Here is a 19,272-nt window from a genome sequence, read left to right as displayed (position 1 = left end):
GAGCCCTCATGGAGATGGGAATGTCCCCAGAGCCACCTGAGGGGTCTTTGGAGGGGACAGTTCCTGAGGGACAGGGATGGGAATGTCCCCAGAGCCACCCAAGGGGACAATTCCTCCTTTGGAGGGGACAGTTCCTGAGGGACAGGGGTGGGAATGTCCCCAAAGCCACCCAAGGGGTCAGCTGGGCCGTGGGAGGGGACAATTCCTGAGGGACAGGGGTGGGAATGTCCCCAGAGCCACCTGAGGGGTCAATCCCCCCTTTGAAGGACCCAACTGGGAATCGGCCAATCCCAACTTCTTTGGGAACGTCCCCAGGGTGCAACACAACCAAGGTTCCTCAGGGTGCCAAAAAAGGGGTTTTTTCCCCCAAAAGCAGCCCTGGAGACCCTACCTGGAGCACCCCGAAGGTGCACTGGTAGCCCATGCGCACCAGGCAGCGCAGGGTCAGCTTGAGCACCATGGACCTCTTGAAGGACACGAAATTCCGGACGTTCTCCAGCAGGAAGAAGCGCGGCCGGTAATAATCGCAGTAGCTGCGGGGACAGAGGGGTGGCCAAGGGACTTCTGGCGGGGTCTCACCCCAAAAATCCCCTCCATCACCCCAAAAATCCCATCCACATCCATGAGGGGACACCAGATAGGGTCCCACCACCCAAAAACCCCCTCCACACCCACCAGAGGACACCAGACAGGGTCTCACCTCCCAAAATCCCTTCCAACCCCACAAGGGTACAACAATGTGGTCCCACCACCCAAAAATCCCCTCCAACCCCATGAGGGGACACCAGATGGGGTCCCACCTCCCAAAAACCCCTCCAAACCCACCTTGGGACACCAGATGTGGTCCCACCTGCCCAAAAACCCCTCCAACGCCACAAGGGAACACCAGATGTGGTCCCACCTGCCCAGAACCGCCCTGCAGACCCACCTGAGGAAGGAGACCACCAGGGAGTTCTTGAACTTGGAGTAGGTGCGGGAGTTGAAGCGGTTCATGCCGCTGAAGCCCTGGCACGGGGGGCCACCACAGAGCATCTCCACGTCGCCCTTCTGGGGCAGCTTCTGGCCCAAGGAGTTGGTCTTCTCGCCGGCCATGACCAGCTTGAGGAGCACGTTGCAGTCCTCGGTGAACACCGTGGTGCCGGGGTTGTTGAGCCGGAACGCCTGCGCCGCCGGCTCCCACATCTCGATGGCCCAGAGCGTCTCCGAGACACCTGAGGGCATGGCCGGGGCGGGCAGGGGTGGTCAGGGTTGGTCAGGGATGGGTGAGGATGGTCAGGGATGGGTGGGAATGGTCAGTGATGGACAGGGATGGTCAGGGATGGGTGAGGGTGGCCAGGGATGGCCAGGGATGGGTGGGAATGGTCAGGGATGGTCAGGGATGGTCAGGGATGGGTGGGAATGGTCAGGAATGGTCAGGGATGGTCAGGGATGGGTGGGAATGGTCAGGAATGGTCAGGGATGGTCAGGGATGGGTGGGAATGGTCAGGGATGGCCAGGGATGGTCAGGGATGGGTGGGAATGGTCAGAGTTGAGTGGGAATGGTCAAGGATGGTCAGGGATGGGTGGGAATGGTCAGAGTTGGGTGGGAATGGCCAGGGGTGGTCAGAGATGGGTGGGAATGGTCAGTGATGGACAGGGATGGACAGGGATGGGAGAGGGTGGCCAGGGATGGGCACTGGGAATGGTCAGTGATGGTCAGAGATGGGTGGGAATGACCACGGTTGGGTGGGAATGACCACGGTTGGGTGGGAATGTCCATGGTTGGGTGGGAATGTCCATGGTTGGGTGGCAATGACCACGGTTGGGTGGGAATGACCACGGTTGGGTGGCAATGACCACAGTTGGGTAGGAATGACCATGGTTGGGTGGGAATGACCACAGTTGGGTAGGAATGACCATGGTTGGGTGGGAATGTCCATGGTTGGGTGGCAATGACCACATATGGGTAGGAATGACCACAGTTGGGTGGGAATGTCCATGGTTGGGTGGCAATGACCACGGTTGGGTGGGAATGTCCATGGTTGGGTGGCAATGACCACGGTTGGGTGGCAATGACCACGGTTGGGTGGCAATGACCACAGTTGGGTGGGAATGACCACGGTTGGGTGGGAATGGTCAGAGTTGGGTGGCAATGACCATGGTTGGGTGGCAATGGTCAGGAATGGATGGGAATGGTCAGAGTTGGGTGGGAATGTCCATGGTTGGGTGGCAATGACCACGGTTGGGTGGGAATGACCACGGTTGGGTGGGAATGACCACGGTTGGGTGGGAATGACCACGGTTGGGTGGGAATGTCCATGGTTGGGTAGGAATGTCCATGGTTGGGTAGGAATGACCACGGTTGGGTGGCAATGGTCAGAATTGGGTGGCAATGGTCAGAATTGGGTGGCAATGACCACGGTTGGGTGTGAACGCCCAGACCCAGGTGGGAACACCCAAGGCCGGGCACTGCGAACCTCCAGCAGATTTGCCAACCCCTGGGACCCTTCCCACGCCTTCCCAAGCCCCAGCTCCACCAGCTGGACCTCACCTGCCTGGTGGAAGCCCTCGGAGAGGCCTCCACAGCCGGAGAACACGTCCAGGGTCCTCAGCTTGGGCACCTGCAGCTTGGCCGGCTCCTGCTCGCTCTGCTCCGCGCTCACCGCCCTCCCCTTGCCCTTCCCTGCCAAAAACCCGGCCAGGGACGGGTCAGGGCCTGCTCTTCCTCCTTCTCATCTTCCTCTGGGAGTCCATCGCCTCCCAGACCCTCTTCTGCCGCTTTTTTACCCATTTTCTGCCCAATGTTTACCAAATTTCTGCCCAATTTTACTCATTATCTGTCCCTTTTTTACCCATTTTCTGCCCCATTTTTACCAATTTTCTGCCCCTTTCCCAGCCTCTTCCCCACCTCTTTTCCATCCCATTTTTCTGCCCTTTTTTTACCCATTTTCTGTCCAATTTCACCCATCTTCTGCCCCGTTTTTGCCCATTTTCTGCCCCTTTCCCACCCCTTTTCCACTCCATTTTCCAGCCTCACCTTTCCCTTTCCCCTTCCCCTTCCCTTTTTACCCATTTTTACCCATTTTTTACCCATTCCCCTTTTTACCCATTTTTACCCATTTTCTGCCCCTTTTCCAGCCCCTACCCCACCTCTTTTCCACCCGGTTTTTCTGCCCCTTTTTACCCATTTTCTGCCCCATATTCAGCCCCTTCCCCACCTCTCTTCTGCCCTATTTTTGCCCATTTTCTGCCCCTTTTTTACTCATTTTCTGTCCCTTTTCCACCCCTTTTTCTGCCCTTTTCCCACCCATTTCCCAGCCCTTTTCCAGCCTCACCTTTCCCTTTCCCCTTCCCCTTCCCTTTGTTCCCGGAGCTCCGGGCATGGTTGGGAGGATCCTCAAAGCTCTTGGTTTTGGCGTTGTAAGCCTGGGAAAAAAAACCAAACAAAAATCCCAATTTCACCAGAACTCCAAATTTTGCTCCATCCCTGGCGTCTCCAGACCCCCAGGAACTCATCCAGACCCTTGAAAACCCAGTTTAGTACCCAAAATTTGCTCCCCCAAAATCTCAGAACCGGCTCCAAATCCAACCCTTCAATGAAAAACCACCCAGAACTCCATCCCTGGTGTCTCCAGACCTCCGGGAACTCATTCAGACCCCCAGGAACTCATTCAGATCCTTGAAAATCCAGATTAGTACCCAGGATTCACTCCCCAAAATATCAGAACCGGCTCCAAATCCAGCCCCCTACCACGGAACACCAGAACCCCGAATTCTGCTCCGTCCCAGGTGTCCCCTCCTCCATCCCTGGGGCCTCTCCTGTCCCTCACCTCCAGGAAGTAGAAGCGGTCCAGGCCCCCGGCCGAGTAGTCCTGGATGCTCTCGGTCAGGTCCTCTCCGTAGACCACGGAGCAGCGGCCCTGGACCGCCCGGAACTCCACGGTGGCCTCCTCGTCGCTCCAGTAGAGCAGGTTGATGTCGGCGTGGTAGCTCGCCTTGGTGGACTTGTGGGTGTTCTCGGGCCTGGAAGTTTCCAGAAGAACGCCGGGGTTAGGGGAGGGGGGAAAAGCCCCGAGGTGGGCGCTCCTCGTGGTGGGGTTGGGGTGTGGAGAGGGGGGTTTGGGGTGGGGTGGAGGGAAGGTTGGAGGTGGGATGGGGAGGGGATTGAGGGAAAAGGGGTTTTTAGGGAGGCGGAGGTGTCCAGAGATGTCCAAAAATGTTCTGAGATGTTCAAAGAGCGCCCACGACATCTGAAGATGAATCGAGATGTTCCAGGACAGCCAAAAATGTCCCAAAATATCCAAAGATACCCCAAAAAAATCCAAAGACATCTCAAGACGTCCCAAGACATCAAAAAATGCCCCAAAATATCGAAAGATACCCCAAAAAAATCCAAAGACATCTCAAGATGTCCCAGGACATCAAAAAATGTCCCAAAATATCCAAAGATACCCAAAAAGAATCCAAAGACATCTCAAGACGTCCCAGGACATCAAAAAATGTCCCAAAATATCCAAAGATACCCCAAAAAAAATCCAAAGACATCCAAAGATGTCTCAAGATGCTCCAGGACATCCAAAAATGTCCCAAAATATCCAAAGTTGCACAAAAAAAATCAAAGAAATCCAAAGATGTCTCAAGATGCTCCAGGACATCCAAAAATGTCCCAAAATATCCAAAAATGCCCAAAAAAATCCAAAGACATCCAAAGAAGTCCAAAGACATCTCAAGATGCTCCAGGACATCCAAAAATGTCCCAAAATATCCAAAGATACACAAAAAAATCCAAAGACACCAAGAGAACTCTAAAGACATCTCAAGATGCTCCAGGACATCCAAAAATGTCCCAAAATATCCAAAAATACCCCAAAAAATCCGAAGAAGTCCAAAGACATCTCAAGACATCCAAAGATGCCCCACCAGGATCACCCAAGTCCGTGGATTTCCACCCCAACTCCCAGCACCGCTCGTGCCACCGACCCCAAATCCTCATCAACTCTGGGACCACCTTCCCAACTTTGGGAAAAACCCTCACGGATTTGGGGACAAAATTCCCAATTTTGAGGCCAACCAGCCTCACCAAGTCTGGGACAACCCTCCCGGTTTTGGGACAGCTCCTCCAACTGGGAAGGTCCAGCAAGGACCGTCCAAATCATGAAGTCAACCAAGAGCCTCCAAAACTTCAAGCCACCAAAATCGACTTCCACCGCCGACTCCAAACCTCCCCAAAACGCCCCAAAAGCGCCCGGATTCGGCACCTGTAGAACTTGTAGATGCAGAGCTTGATGTCGGCCTCGTTGGGCTTGCCGTTGCCGCGGAGGCTGCAGAAGATGCTCTTGATGCGGCCCACGCGGAACGGGTCGGGCGCGTCCAGGTTGCTGCCCTTGATGTACTCCGAGTACTTGCGGTAGTGCTCGGGGTGCAGCTCCTCGTCCACCGCCTCCTTCTTGGGCCTCTTGGCCGGGCTGGCCGGCTTCACGCTGGCGAAATCGGGAGAAACGGCCCCAAAACGTCGGCACGGGGAGGTGGGGGCGGTGGAGGGTGGAGTTAGGGGGGTCTTGGAGGGGTTTTATGGACTTGAGTTGGGTTTGTCCACCAAAAGTTGGGTGGAGAGTTGGAATTGAAGGTTCTTAGAGGGGTTTTATGGACTTAAGTTGGGTTTGTGCACCAAAAGTTGGGTGGAGAGCAGGAATTTGGGGGTCTTGGAGGGGTTTTATGGACTTGAGTTGGGTTTGTGCACCAAAAGTTGGAATCTGGGGGTCTTGGAGGGGTTTTATAGACTTGAGTTGGGTTTGTCCACCAAAAGTTGGGTGGAGAGTTGGAATTTAGGGGTCTTGGAGGGGTTTTATGGACTTGAGTTGGGTTTGTGCACCAAAAGTTGGGTGGAGAGTTGGAATTGAAGGTTCTTAGAGGGGTTTTCCAGCCTTGACCCCAAATTTTTTGTCAAAAGTTGGGTGAAAATTTGGAATTAAGAGATCTTGGGGAGGTTTTAGAGCCTTAACTCCATAATTCCAATTTATCCCCCCAAAACTGGGTTAAAATTTGGAACTCAGGGTCTTCAGAGGGATCTCCCAACTTTAAATCTCCGACCCTGCAATTCCCAAATTCCAATTCACCCCCCAAAAACACAGCTCCAGGATCATCCCACCAGAGCCACCTCTCAATGAAACAAATCAAAACCAAAACTGGGGTAACTTTGATGCCAAACTTCTGGAGATTCAGGACACCAGACCTCCCATTCACAGGTGGGGAAAAACCCCAAAACCCCAAAATCCCATGCCAAAGGTGAGATCCTCTAAGCCCACCTGAAGGAGAAGGCATCTGGCAGCAGGTAGACGCCGTCCCCAACCCGGTACTGGACGCCGTTCTTGGTGGCCACGGCGTAGAACATCTTCCCATCGGCCTCCTCCAGCGGCTCGGCCACCTTGGGGATCTCCTTGTGCCTCACCTCGTCCAGGCGTGCGCAGCTCATGCAGAACCTGCTGGGACACCACCAGGTTCTCCCCAAAAAAAATTCCATTTTTGAGGTGGGAAGAAGCCAAAACTTGGAGTTTTCCACCAAAAAACTGACTTGTACTTGTTGTCCTCGGTGGGCTGCGTGCTGGGCGGGCTCTCGAAGCGCGCGTACTCCTGGTCGTACCACATCTGGTAGAAGTAGGTCCTCCCATCGTCCTCCACCATCTTGATCTCCGTGTCCAGCCCGCCCTGGAGGACAGAGAGCAGCGGGGTGGCCGGGCTGGGCGGCGCTGACCGGCGCGGGCGGGTCCAGCTGTCCCCACCTCCGTGTCCCCACCTCCATGGCCCAGTTGTCCGAGGGCGCCTTGTAGATGACGTTGACCTTGCCGTGGATGTAGGAGAGCTGCATGTCCTCGCACTCGTCCACCAGGAACAGCTCCAGAGGGTCCGAGGTGGCCCCCAGGACGGTGTCCGAGCCCGGGCAGAACCAGTGGGCGTGGAACATCTGGCCACTGCTGTCCTCCCACATGGCCGTCACCCTGAGGGGTGGCGCGGTGTGAGAGGGGATGTCCCCATGTCCCCAAGCCATGGGAGAATGGAGAGCCCACCTGGGCAGGTGGGATCATCAGGGGTGTCCCCAGCCCATAGGACTGGGGAGAGCCCACCTGGGCAGGTGGGATCATTGGGGACATCCCCATGTCCCCAACCCATGGGAGAATGGAGAGCCCACCTGGCCAGGTGGGATCATCAGGGGTGTCCCCAGCCCATAGGACTGGGGAGAGCCCACCTGGGCAGGTGGGATCATCCCCATGTCCCCAAGCCATGGGAGAATGGAGAGCCCACCTGGCTTGGTGGGATCATCAGGGGTGTCCCCAACCCATGGGAGAATGGAGAACCCACCTGGCCAGGTGGGATCATCCCCATGTCCCCAACCCCATGGGAGAATGGAGAGCCCACCTGGGCAGGTGGGATTATCAGGGGTGTCCCCAACCCATGGGAGAATGGAGAACCCACCTGGGCAGGTGGGATCATGGGGACATCCCCATGTCCCCAGCCCATGGGAGAATGGAGAGCCCACCTGGCTTGGTGGGATCATCAGGGGTGTCCCCAGCCCATAGGACTGGGGAGAGCCCACCTGGGCAGGTGGGATCATCCCCATGTCACCAATCCCATGGGAGAACGGAGAGCCCACCTGGCTTGGTGGGATCATCAGGGATGTCCCCATGTCCCCACCCCATGGGAAGACGAAGAACCCACCTGGGCAGGTAGAGGGGCTCGGTGGGGATGTCCCCATATCCCCACCCCTGTGTGCACATGGAGAACCCACCTGGCCAGGTAGAGGGGCTTGGTGGGGTCGTCGGGGCTCACGGACACACAGTCTCCCACCTCCAGCGTCTCGGAGTCGATGCAGACGCGTTGGTAAAAATCCTTCTTGCCGTCGCTCTGCGGGGCATGGGGGCGTTACAGGTACGGCCTCACCTGGATGAGGTCCTCACCTGGATGGGTCCTCACCTGGATGGGTTCCCCCATCCACGAGATCCAACTCTGGCCTCACCTGGATGGGTTTCCTCACCTGGATGGGGCCCTCACCTGGATGGGTTCCCCTCACCTGGATGGGTTCTCCATCCACAAGATCCAACTCTGGCCTCACCTGGATGGGGCCCTCACCTGGATGGGTTCCCCTCACCTGGATGGGTTCCCTCATCCATGAGATCCAACTCTAACCTCACCTGGATGGGTTCTCCTCACCTGGATGGGTTCTCCTCACCTGGATGGGTTCTCCATCCACAAGATCCAACTCTAACCTCACCTGGATGGGTTCTCCTCACCTGGATGGGTTCTCCCACCTTGCCAGATCCCCTCACCTGGATGTGTCCCCTCACTTGGACGTGTTCCCTCACCTTTCCAGGCCCCCTCACCTGCCCAGGTGCCTCACCTTGATGGGCTCCCCCACCCAGGAGATCCGGCTCTTGTTCTGCTTCTTCTTGCGGCCCTGGAGCATCTTCTTGGGCGAGGGCATCTCGGGGATGTTGTCATCGACCTCCTCATCCTCATCCGCCTCCCGCACCGCCAGGTTGGGACACCTGGGAGGTCACCGGGGGCGTCACCGGGGGTGTCACCGGGGATGGGGACATTGGGGACATCGGGGACATTGGGGACATCGGGGACAGGGCCACCCACCTCCTCTGCAGACACGCCTGCTTGCTGCGGCCACTGCCGCCGAACTTGACCATGTTCTGGCACGCCTTGCACTTGCCACACTCGGGCTGCTGGCACACCTGGCACGGGACGGGGACACCGGTGACACCGGGAACGCCCCTCCACGATCAACTCAACCAACTCATGATGTTGATGCTGGCCAAGGTTGGAAGATCTTCCAAAACCAAGCAGCCAACCCGTGACACTGACATTGACCAAGGCTAGAAAAGCTCTCCGAGATCAACCCAGCCTATGGTAATAACTTTGACCAAGACTGGAGGAGACCTTCATGACCAACCAACCCAAGCCAACCCATGACACTGGCGTTGACCAAGGCTGGAAAAGCTCTCGGAGATCGACCCAACCCATGACAATAGCACTGACCAAGATTGGAAGACTCTCCCAGATCAGCCAACCCAACCCAGGAAGGTGACACTGACCAGCACTGGGAGTCCTTCAAGACCAACCAACCCAACCCAACCCAACCCATGACACCGGCGTTGACCAAGGCTGGAAAAGCCCTTCCAAGATCAACCCAGCCTATGATAATAACTTTGACCAAGATTGGAAAACTCTCCAAGATCAGCCAACCCAACCCAGGGAGGTGATGTTGACCAAGATTGGAAGAGACCTTCAAGACCAACCACCCAAACCCATGATAATAACATTGACCGAGACTGGAAGAGACCTTCAAGACCAACCAACCCAACCCATGATGCTGATATTGACCAAGACTGGAAGAGACCTTCAAGACCAACCAACCCAACCCATGATGCTGATATTGACCAAGACTGGAAGAGACCTTCAAGACCAACCAACCCAACCCATGATGCTGATATTGACCAACACTGTGAGTCCTTCAAAACCAACCAACCCAATCCAACCCATGACGTTGACCAAGGGCTGGAAGACCTTTCAACACCAACCACCCAAACCCACCCCCGCCGCCCCGCCGGTGACCCGCGGTCACCTCGCAGACGCCGCAGCGCCGGCGCTTGGTGGCGTTCTCCTTGTCCTCCTCGCGCTCGTCCTTCTCGATCTGCTCCGAGAAGAAGGTGTCGAAGATGAGGTACACCAGCTTGGTGGTGGTGGCCTTGGTGGGACCCTTGTCCTTGTCGATGCGCGTGGGGTGGCGGATGGCCTGGCGCCGCACGGCTCGCCTGCGGCACGGGGACAGCGCTCAGGCCACGCCCAGGGGCGGGGACAGCACCCCAGGGACCCCCACAGGTGCTGGGTGAGGTCCCCAAAAGGTGAGGATGGATTTTGGGGACCCAACCCAGCGTCCTTCCCCTTCTGGAGCAGCACCAGGTTTGGGTTTGCCCAGTTTTGGGAGGATCTTCCCAATTTTGGGAGGATCTTCCCAATTTTGGGAGGGTTTTTGTGATCTTGGGAGGATCTTCCCAATTTTGGGAGAATTGTCCCAGTTTTGACAGTGTTTTGTGATCTTGGGTGGATCTTCCCAATTTTGGGAGAATTGTCCCAGTTTTGGGAGGACCTTCCCAATTTTGGGAGGGTTTTTGTGATCTTGGGGGGATCTTCCCAATTTTGGGAGGGTTTCTGCTCTGATTCCCAGCACTTCTCTCACTACTGAACCCAAATCCTCACCAGTTTTGGGCAAATTCTTCTACTTTTAAGGTCCCAATTCCCAGATTCTGGTCGGATTTTCCCGATTTTGGGTTTTTTGCCCCCAGACCTCACCTCTTGCCCAGGGTGACCCCGGCCAGCTTGATGAGGTCCCTCATGCAGGGCGTGATGAGCACCGGGGGCTCGTCGCTGTCGCCGGCCTCGTCGTAGCTCTCCACCTGCTCCACCACGAACTGGGCGTGGCGCAGCAGCGAGTCCTCCGTGAAACGGTTGAAGTTGAGCCCCGCCGGCGGCACCGTGGTCTGGGGGAGGTTGGGAAGGGTTGGGGACGGTTTGGAAGGGTTGGAGATGGCCAGGAATGGTTGGGGATGGTCTCTGACCCCTCCCCAGATCACCCATTCCAAGGGTCACCAAGGTTGGGAAGGGTTGGAGATGGTTGGGAAGGGTTGGAGATGGTTGGAGATGGTTTGGGATGGTTTGGAAGAGTTGGGGATGGTTGGGAATGGTTGGAGATGGTTTGGGATGGTTGGAAAGTGTTGGGGATGGTTGGGAAGGGTTGGAGATGGTTGGGAAGGGTTGGAGATGGTTGGAGATGGTTTGGGATGGTTTGGAAGGGTTGGGAAGGGCTGGGGATGGTTGGGAAGGGTTGAGGATGGTTTGGGATGGTTGGGAATGGTTGGAGATGGTTTGGAAGGGTTGGGGATGGTTGGAGATGGTTTGGGATGGTTGGAGATGGTTTGGGATGGTTTGGGATGGTTGGAGATGGTTTGGGATGGTTTGGAAGGGTTGGTGATGGTTGGAAATGGTTGGGAAGGGTTGAGGATGGTTTGGGATGGTTGGGAGTGGTTGGGGATGGTTGGGAATGGTTGGGAAGAGTTGGAGATGGTTTAGAAGGGTTGGGATGGTTGGGAATGTTTGGAGATGGTTGGGAAGGGTCGGGATGGTTGGGAATGTTTGGAGATGGTTGGGAAGGGTTGGAGATGGTTGGGAAGGGTTGGAGATGGTTTAGAAGAGTTGGGATGGTTGGAGATGGTTTAGAAGGGCTGGGGATGGTTTAGAAGGGTTGGAGATGGTTGGGAAGGGTCGGAGATAGTTGGGAAGGGTCGGGATGGTTGGGAATGTTTGGAGATGGTTGGGAATGTTTGGAGATGGTTGGGAAGGGTTGGGATGGTTGGGAATGTTTGGAGATGGTTGGGAAGGGTCGGGATGGTTGGGAATGTTTGGAGATGGTTGGGAAGGGTCGGGATGGTTGGGAAGGGTTGGAGATGGTTGGGAATGTTTGGAGATGGTTGGGAAGGGTCGGGATGGTTGGGAAGGGTTGGAGATGGTTGGGAAGGGTCGGGATGGTTGGGAAGGGTTGGAGATGGTTGGGAATGTTTGGAGATGGTTGGGAAGGGTCAGGATGGTTGGGAATGTTTGGAGATGGTTGGGAATGTTTGGAGATGGTTGGGAAGGGTTGGAGATGGTTGGGAAGGGTCGGGATGGTTGGGAAGGGTTGGAGATGGTTGGGAATGTTTGGAGATGGTTGGGAAGGGTTGGAGATGGTTGGGAATGTTTGGAGATGGTTGGGAAGGGTTGGAGATGGTTGGGAATGTTTGGAGATGGTTGGGAATGTTTGGAGATGGTTGGGAAGGGTCGGAGATGGTTGGGAAGGGTCGGGATGGTTGGGAAGGGTTTGGATGGTTGGGAATGTTTGGAGATGGTTGGGAAGGGTCGGGATGGTTGGGAATGTTTGGAGATGGTTGGGAAGGGTTGGAGATGGTTGGGAATGTTTGGAGATGGTTGGGAATGTTTGGAGATGGTTGGGAAGGGTCGGGATGGTCTCTGCGGTGGCACCGTCACCTCGATCTTGTTGAGCAGGTCCTCGTAGCTGACGTGGCGGTTGTTCTGCAGGAACTCCACCACGATCTTGCTCATGTAGATCTTCTCCTGCATCAGCGCGAAGGTGGACGCGTACTCCTCGCTCGGCTCCATCAGGATGTAGTCGGCAAAAGCTGGGGAAAAAAACCCCAAAATTGGGGGAATTTGGGGAAAAATGGGGGGTTTTGGGTGGGGGGTAGGAAAGGAATGGGGGAAAAGAGGGGAAGAGGAGGAAAAAGAGGAAGGGGAAAGAAAAGAGGAGGAAAGAGAGAAGAAATAAAGGGGAAAAGAGGAAAAGGGGAGGAAAGAAAATAAGGGGAAAAATGCAGGAAAATGGAGAAAAAGGAGGACAGAAAGAGGAAGGTAAAGAGAAAGAAAATAAAGGGGAAAAGAGCAGGAAAAAGGAAAGAGGAGGAAAGAAAGAAGAAGGAAAAGAGAAAAAAGAAAAAAGGGGAAAAGAGCAGGAAAAAGGAGAAAAGAGAAGAGAAAGAAGGAAGGAGAAGAAAAGAGAAAAAAAGACAGAAAAAAGGGAAAAAAGAGAGAGGAAAAAAGAGAAAAAGAAAGAAAAAGAAAGAAAAAAGAAAACAAGAAAAAACAGGAACAAAAGGAGAAGGAAGAAGAAGTAAAGGGAGAAAAAGAGAGAAAATGGAAAAAAAAGGGAGAAAAGAAAATGGAACAAAAAGGGAGAAAAAGGGAGAAAAGAAAATGGAACAAAAAGGGAGAAAAGGAGGAAAAAGGGAGAAAAAAGAAGGGAGAAAAAGGAGGAGAAAGGGCAAAACCCCTGAAACCCTCCCCTCAAAAAAAACCCAAAATAACCCAAAACCAACCCCAAAAAGCCCCAAATTCCCCCAAACTCCCCCAAAATCCCCTCCTCACCTGTGCTGAAGCCGATCAGCGCCTTCTCCCCGCCGTCGAAGCCCGTGATCCACCAGGCGTTGATGGGCCCCAACTTCTTGGCTCTCACCCCACCTGCCAAGCCAAAAAGCACCAAAAAAACCCCAAAAATCTGGACGGTTCCCACCTGGGGGGATCCCAAAACGCCCCAGAACCGCGGGCGGCCCCTCACCGTCCATGCAGGGGTTGTCGTCGTAGATGGGTTTGACGACGCCGCTGAAGTAGAGCTCGATGTTCCTCTCGATGAGGCCGGTGTCGAAGGGACACAGGTGCCCCCTCTTGTCGTAAACGCTGCCGGGGGGGACAGGGAGGGCGTGGGGCGCCGTTCCAGAGGGGATCCCGGAGGGAACCGCCGCCCCCGGGGTCTCACCTGAAGGAGGTGACTTTGTGCTGGGGAAGGTCCTCGTAGCTCTCGAACCCGTCCTCGTTGGCGTCGAAGATGGACAAGCGCTCGTCCGTCAGCATCTCCGGCTCCTCCAGCTGGGTTTGGGGGAGGGAGAGAAAAACCAAAAAAACCAAAAAAAAAAAGGGATTTAGGGATGTTCCTGATTTTCCTGAGCTCGAGGAAGGAGGGTTTGGATCCCTTACGGCGTCGTCGGGGTCCCCTTGGAAGAATTTGAGGTCGGGGTCGTCCAGGTACTGCCGGCAGTCGAGGCATTTTGGGGGGGTGGTCTGCGGGAGAGGGGAGGGAGAATCAGCTTTTCCCGAAGTTATTCCCGGAATTCTCCAGGATTTTGGGAAAATTTGGGGTTTCCCATCAGAACCAGCCCCAGCTGCTTGGTTTTGGGAAGCTGGAAATGGGTTTGTATTCCCCATAGGATAATCCATGCTTTGGAATAATCAACTCATCCCAAAAAACCCTAAAATTCAGGAGTTTTAAGGGATTTAGAATTCCCAAAAAAAAAGGTGGAATGAGGAGGGACTTACTTTAGCAGGAGCAGTGATTTTAACCTGAGGGATTTCGTCTTTGATTTCCGACCTGGGAGGGGAAAATGAAATTCTGGGATGAGGATGGAGCAGTGACGTCATTGTTGTCATTGTCATTGTCACCGTCAGCGGGACACGGCTCTGGGAATGTCCCCCCTTTTCCTCACCCATCTTTGGTTTCCATTTTCATCCTTTTCTCATCCTGATCCTGGAGAAAAAGGCAAAAAAAAAAAAGGGAAAATGAGAAGGAAAACGTGGCCAAAAATCCCGGGAAATCACCCCAGGATGTCACAACAGAGCAAAATTCTGGGAAATCACCCCAAAAACGACCTGGAAAAGGTCCAGGATGTCACCACTGACAAAATCCTGGGAAATCACCCCAAAAACGACTTGGAAAAGGTCCGGGAAGTCACCACTGACCAAAATCCTGGGAAATCACCCCAAAAACAACCCAGGACAAGTCTGGAAGTCACCACTGACCAAAATCCTGGGAAATCACCCCAAAAACGACCTGGAAAAGGTCCAGGATGTCACCACTGACCAAAATCCTGGGAAATCACCCCAAAAACGACCTGGAAAAGGTCCAGGATGTCACCACCAACCTTCTCCTCCAGCTCCTCCTCCTCCTTCTCCACGTTCATCAGCTCCGGCTTCACCTCCCCGTTGGCCTCCTCTGATTTCCTCTTGTTGGATCTGCGGGATCGAACCCAGGACGGGATTTTTTTGGGGGAATGGGAAGGGTTTGGGATGGTGGGATGAGGAAGAGGAGGGTGACCCTTCCCACTGACCCTTTGGACAGGAGGCTGAGGATGGACGGCTGCCGGCCGGAGCTGCGGGTGACGCGGGCGCTGGCCGGGGACTCTGCGGGAAAACCACGGTGGATCCCAAATCCCAACGGGAATTGTCACACCCCAAGGCCAGGAGACCCCAAAACCCTTCATGAGGAGACACCAAAACCCTTCCCAAGGAGACCCCAAAACCCTTCCAGAGGAGACCCCAAAACCTTTTCTATGGAGACCCCAAAGCCTTCCAGAGGAGACCCTAAAATCCTTCATGAGGAGACCCCAAAACCCTTCCCAAGGAGACCCCAAAACCCTTCCAGAGGAGACCCCAAAACCTTTTCTATGGAGACCCCAAAACCCTTCCAGAGGAGACCCCAAAACCCTTCATGAGGAGACCCCAAAACCCTTCCCAAGGAGACCCCAAAACCTTTCATGAGGAGACCCTAAAACTTTCCAGAGGAGACCCCAAAGCCCTTCATGAGGAGACCCTAAAACTTTCCAGAGGAGACCCCAAAACCCTTCATGAGGAGACCCCAAAACCCAGTTCTTGATCCTAATGGAAATTGCCACACCCCAAAACCAGGAGACCCCAAAACCCTTCCTGAGAGATCCCCCCCCATCCCAATGGGACCTGCCCCACCCCAAACCCTCCAGACCCCCCCAGAATCCCCCATTTACACCCCAAAAAAACCCCGAAACCCCAAATCCTCACTTTTGGCGTCCCCGTTGGAGCGGCTCCTGCGGGATTTCCGTGCCCTGGCGGCGGGGCCGGAGCAGGACGGGGACGAGGACGCTGCCACGCCCTCCTCGAGCTCCATGGCCCCGTCCTCATCCTCATCGCTGCCGAAGGCGCCGTTCCCGGGGCAGCCGTTGGGATTGGGGCCCCCGGAGCCGTTGGGGGCCGAGAGCTCCTGGCGCAGCAGCGCCTTCACCTTGGCCAGGTAACGCTCCTGGGGAGGGGAGCACCCAAATCCTGGGGCGTGATCCCAAATCCCACAGGGATTCACGATCCCAAATCCCAGGGTGTGATCCCAAACCCCATAGGGGATTCACGATCCCAAATCCCAGGGTGTGATCCCAAACCCCAGGGTGTGATCCCAAACCCCATAGGGATTCATGATCCCAAATCCCAGGGTGTGATCCCAAACCCCATGGGGGATTCGTGATCCCAAACCCCAGGGTGTGATCCCAAACCCCATAGGGGATTCATGATCCCAAACCCCCTTGGGAAAGGGAGGCTGAGCATGAATCCTGGGATGTGATCCCAAATCCCACAGGGATTCACGATCCCAAATCCCAGGGTGTGATCCCAAACCCCCCAGGGATTCGTGATCCCAAATCCCACAGGGAAAGCAGGGGCAGAGTGGAGTCCCAGGGTTTTCCTGGTTTCCTGGGGTTTTATCCCAAATCCCAGGGTTTTACCCCAAATCCCGGTCTTTTCCAGGGGTTTTCCAGGTGTTTTACCCCAAATCCTAGGGTTTTTTAGGCTTTTCCAGGTGTTTTACCCCAAATCCCAGGGATTTTTAGGCTTTTCCAAGTGTTTTATCTCAAATCCCAGTGTTTTATCCCAAATCCCAGTGTTTTACCCCAAATCCCAGGGGTTTTAGGCTTTTCCAGGTGTTTTACCCCAAATCCCAGTGTTTTTTAGGCTTTTCCAGGTGTTTTACCCCAAATCCCAGAGTTTTACCCCAAATCCCAGTGTTTTTAGGTGTTTCCAGGTGTTTTACCCCAAATCCCGGTGTTTTTTGGGCTTTCCCAGGTGTTTTACCCCAAATCCTGGTGTTTTACCCCAAATCCTGGTGGTTTTAGGCTTTTCCAGGTGTTTTATCCCAAATCCTGGGGTTTTTTAGGCTTTTCCTGGTGTTTCACCCCAAATCCTGGTGGTTTTTAGGCTTTTCCAGGTGTTTTATCCCAAATCCTGGGTTTTTTTAGGCTTTTCCAGGTGTTTTACCCCAAATTCCGGTGGTTTTTGGGCGTTTCCAGGTGTTTTACCCCAAATCCTGGTGTTTCACCCCAAATCCTGGGGTTTTTTAGGCTTTTCCAGGTGTTTTACCCCAAATCCCGGTGTTTCACCCCAAATCCCAGATGTTTCACCCCAAATCCCGGTGTTTTTTAGTTTTTCCCAGGTGTTTCACCCCAAATCCCGGTGTTTTTTAGGATTTCCCAGATGTTTCACCCCAAATCCCGGTGTTTTTTAGGATTTCCCAGGTGTTTCACCCCAAATCCCGGTGTTTTTTAGCCTTTCCCAGGTGTTTCACCCCAAATCCCGGTGTTTTTTAGGATTCCCCAGGTGTTTCACCCCAAATCCCGGTGTTTTTTAGCCTTTCCCAGGTGTTTCACCCCAAATCCCGGTGTTTTTTAGGATTTCCCAGGTGTTTCACCCCAAATCCCGGTGTTTTCTAGGATTTCCCAGGTGTTTCGCCCCGATCCCAGGTGGGGCTCTCACCTCGCTGAGCTCCTCCCGGCGCAGTTTGGCCTCGAGCTCGCTGAGCTGCAGCTGCACCTCGGCCTGCAGGAAGCCGTGGATGAGGCTCAGCTTCTCCTGGACGCTCTCCTGGGGACATCGGGGACATTGGGGACACCAAGGGGACATGGCAAGGACACTGGGGACACTCCAGGACAGGCAGGTGACACTGGGGACATTCGGGACAGGCAGGTGACACTGGGGACATTCGGGACTGCCCAGGTGACACTGGGGACATTCAGGACTGCCCAGGTGACACTGGGGACACTCCAGGACAGCCCAGGTGACACTGGGGACATTCAGAACAGCCCAGGTGACACTGGGGACATTCAGGACTGGCAGGTGACACTGGGGACACTCTAGGACAGGCAGGTGACACTGGGGACATTCAGGACAGCCCAGGTGACAATGGGGACATTCGGGACTGCCCAGGTGACACTGGGGACATTCAGGACTCACCTTCTCTCCCAGGTTCTCCTCATCCCGCTCCAAGTCCTGCAGCCTGGGGGGGGGGACACAGCCGGGGTCACCGGGGTGGGGACACCGAGGGAGGGGACAAAGGGACAAAGGGACAATCCGACCATCAGGATTGGGGTCAGAGCCCCGGGATTGGGGTCAGAACCCCAGGATTGGGGTCAGAACCCCAGATTTGGGTCAGAACCCCCAGAATTGGGGTCAGAACCCCAGAATTGGGGTCAGGACAGGGGACACGAGCCAGGTCAGGACCCCTCGGGTGCCACAGCCATTCCCTGGGAACGTCCCATCCACAGGGGTTTGGGATGGGACCCTCTGGGATGGCTCCTGTCCCCTCTGGGGTGGCTCCTGTCCCCCCAGGATGGCTCCTGTCCCTCCAGGATGGCTCCTGTCCCCCAAGGATGGCTCCTGTCCCTCCAGGATGGCTCCTGTCCCTCCAGGATGGCTCCTGTCCCCTCTGGGGTGGCTCCTGTCCCCCCAGGATGGCTCCTGTCCCCTCTGGGGTGGCTCCTGTCCCCTCTGGGATGGCTCCTGTCCCCTCTGGGGTGGCTCCTGTCCCCCCAGGATGGCTCCTGTCCCCTCTGGGATGGCTCCTGTCCCCTCTGGGGTGGCTCCTGTCCCCCCAGGATGGCTCCTGTCCCCCCAGGATGGCTCCTGTCCCCTCTGGGATGGCTCCTGTCCCCCCAGGATGGCTCCTGTCCCCCAAGGATGGCTCCTGTCCCTCCAGGATGGCTCCTGTCCCCCCAGGATGGCTCCTGTCCCCCCAGGATGGCTCCTGTCCCCTCTGGGATGGCTCCTGTCCCCCCAGGATGGCTCCTGTCCCCTCTGGGATGGCTCCTGTCCCCAGGCCACCACCCTGTCCCCATGTCCCAGCACCTCTCCAGTGCCACCCCCACTTCCCATTTCCCTTTTCCTGCAGGATCTGGGTTTTTTTGGGGGGGCTCTGGGGGGATTTTGGGGGTCCCCCGGGTTTGGGGACAGCCACGGGGACCTTGGGGACAGCGCGGGCACCGCGCCGGAAGCGGGGGAGGGGTTTGGGGCCCCCCCCTTCCTGCCCGGCCCGCGGGGCACAGGAGGGGTTTGGGGGGACACAGTGACAATTCCCACCGGGATCACCCCAAAATGTGCCACACCCCCCCACCCCATCCCAAAAATCCCTGAACAGGGGACACGGGGTGGGGACAGAGCCGGGGCCACGTGGGCACCCCAAAACTGGGGCAGGGGGGATTTGGGGGGGTCCGGGGCTGGAGGGGGGGGGGGGTCCCCAAAATATGGGGGGGGGGTCACTGCAGAGGGGGGCAGGGCACTTTTGGGGGGATCAGGGTTATTTTGGGGGTGCAGGGGGGTCAGGGTAATTTTAGGGGCATCAGGGTAATTTTGGTGGTTTGAGGGGGATCAGGGTAATTTTGGGGGGGGTCTGTGAATGCAAGGTGATGCTGACAGCCCAGTCCTGGGGGGTCAGGGTGGTATTGGGGGGGGTCGCTGTTTTTGGGGGGGTTGTCAGTGCCATTGGGGGGTGGCAGTGCCATTGGGGGGTGGCAGTGACATGAGGGGGTGTCACTGCCAGGGCTGGTGGCCCTCAGCCCATCCCGGGGGGTGTCACTGACAGGGCTGAGGGTGGTGCCAGTGCCATGAGGGGGTGACATTGCCAAG

At 55.8% G+C, this 19,272-nt stretch overlaps 1 protein-coding gene across 1 annotated transcript in view; it reads right to left on the bottom strand.

Moving 5' to 3' along the window:
* The window catches only part of DNMT1 (DNA methyltransferase 1), a 28,077-nt gene that overhangs the window by 7,712 nt on the left and 1,093 nt on the right, over nt 1-19,272 (bottom strand). Inside the window, exons 2-27 of the mRNA XM_066570320.1 lie at nt 17,605-17,647; nt 17,128-17,235; nt 15,394-15,631; nt 14,688-14,760; nt 14,502-14,592; nt 14,067-14,107; nt 13,900-13,951; nt 13,561-13,644; nt 13,343-13,452; nt 13,145-13,263; nt 12,955-13,047; nt 12,061-12,212; nt 10,333-10,520; nt 9,605-9,794; nt 8,617-8,714; nt 8,372-8,519; nt 7,763-7,878; nt 6,773-6,974; nt 6,551-6,684; nt 6,285-6,458; nt 5,238-5,459; nt 3,810-4,002; nt 3,315-3,405; nt 2,531-2,662; nt 929-1,211; nt 392-533 (exon numbers count right to left, since the gene is read on the bottom strand). Coding sequence (XP_066426417.1) covers nt 392-533; nt 929-1,211; nt 2,531-2,662; nt 3,315-3,405; nt 3,810-4,002; nt 5,238-5,459; nt 6,285-6,458; nt 6,551-6,684; nt 6,773-6,974; nt 7,763-7,878; nt 8,372-8,519; nt 8,617-8,714; nt 9,605-9,794; nt 10,333-10,520; nt 12,061-12,212; nt 12,955-13,047; nt 13,145-13,263; nt 13,343-13,452; nt 13,561-13,644; nt 13,900-13,951; nt 14,067-14,107; nt 14,502-14,592; nt 14,688-14,760; nt 15,394-15,631; nt 17,128-17,235; nt 17,605-17,647 — 3,517 coding nt within the window. The remainder of the gene's footprint in view (nt 1-391; nt 534-928; nt 1,212-2,530; nt 2,663-3,314; nt 3,406-3,809; nt 4,003-5,237; nt 5,460-6,284; nt 6,459-6,550; nt 6,685-6,772; nt 6,975-7,762; nt 7,879-8,371; nt 8,520-8,616; nt 8,715-9,604; nt 9,795-10,332; nt 10,521-12,060; nt 12,213-12,954; nt 13,048-13,144; nt 13,264-13,342; nt 13,453-13,560; nt 13,645-13,899; nt 13,952-14,066; nt 14,108-14,501; nt 14,593-14,687; nt 14,761-15,393; nt 15,632-17,127; nt 17,236-17,604; nt 17,648-19,272) is intronic.

Source organism: Molothrus aeneus, unplaced genomic scaffold, assembly GCF_037042795.1.
Source record: "Molothrus aeneus isolate 106 unplaced genomic scaffold, BPBGC_Maene_1.0 scaffold_30, whole genome shotgun sequence".
Classification (NCBI taxonomy): Eukaryota; Metazoa; Chordata; class Aves; order Passeriformes; family Icteridae; genus Molothrus; species Molothrus aeneus.
This window is presented reverse-complemented; position numbering and strand designations above follow the sequence as displayed.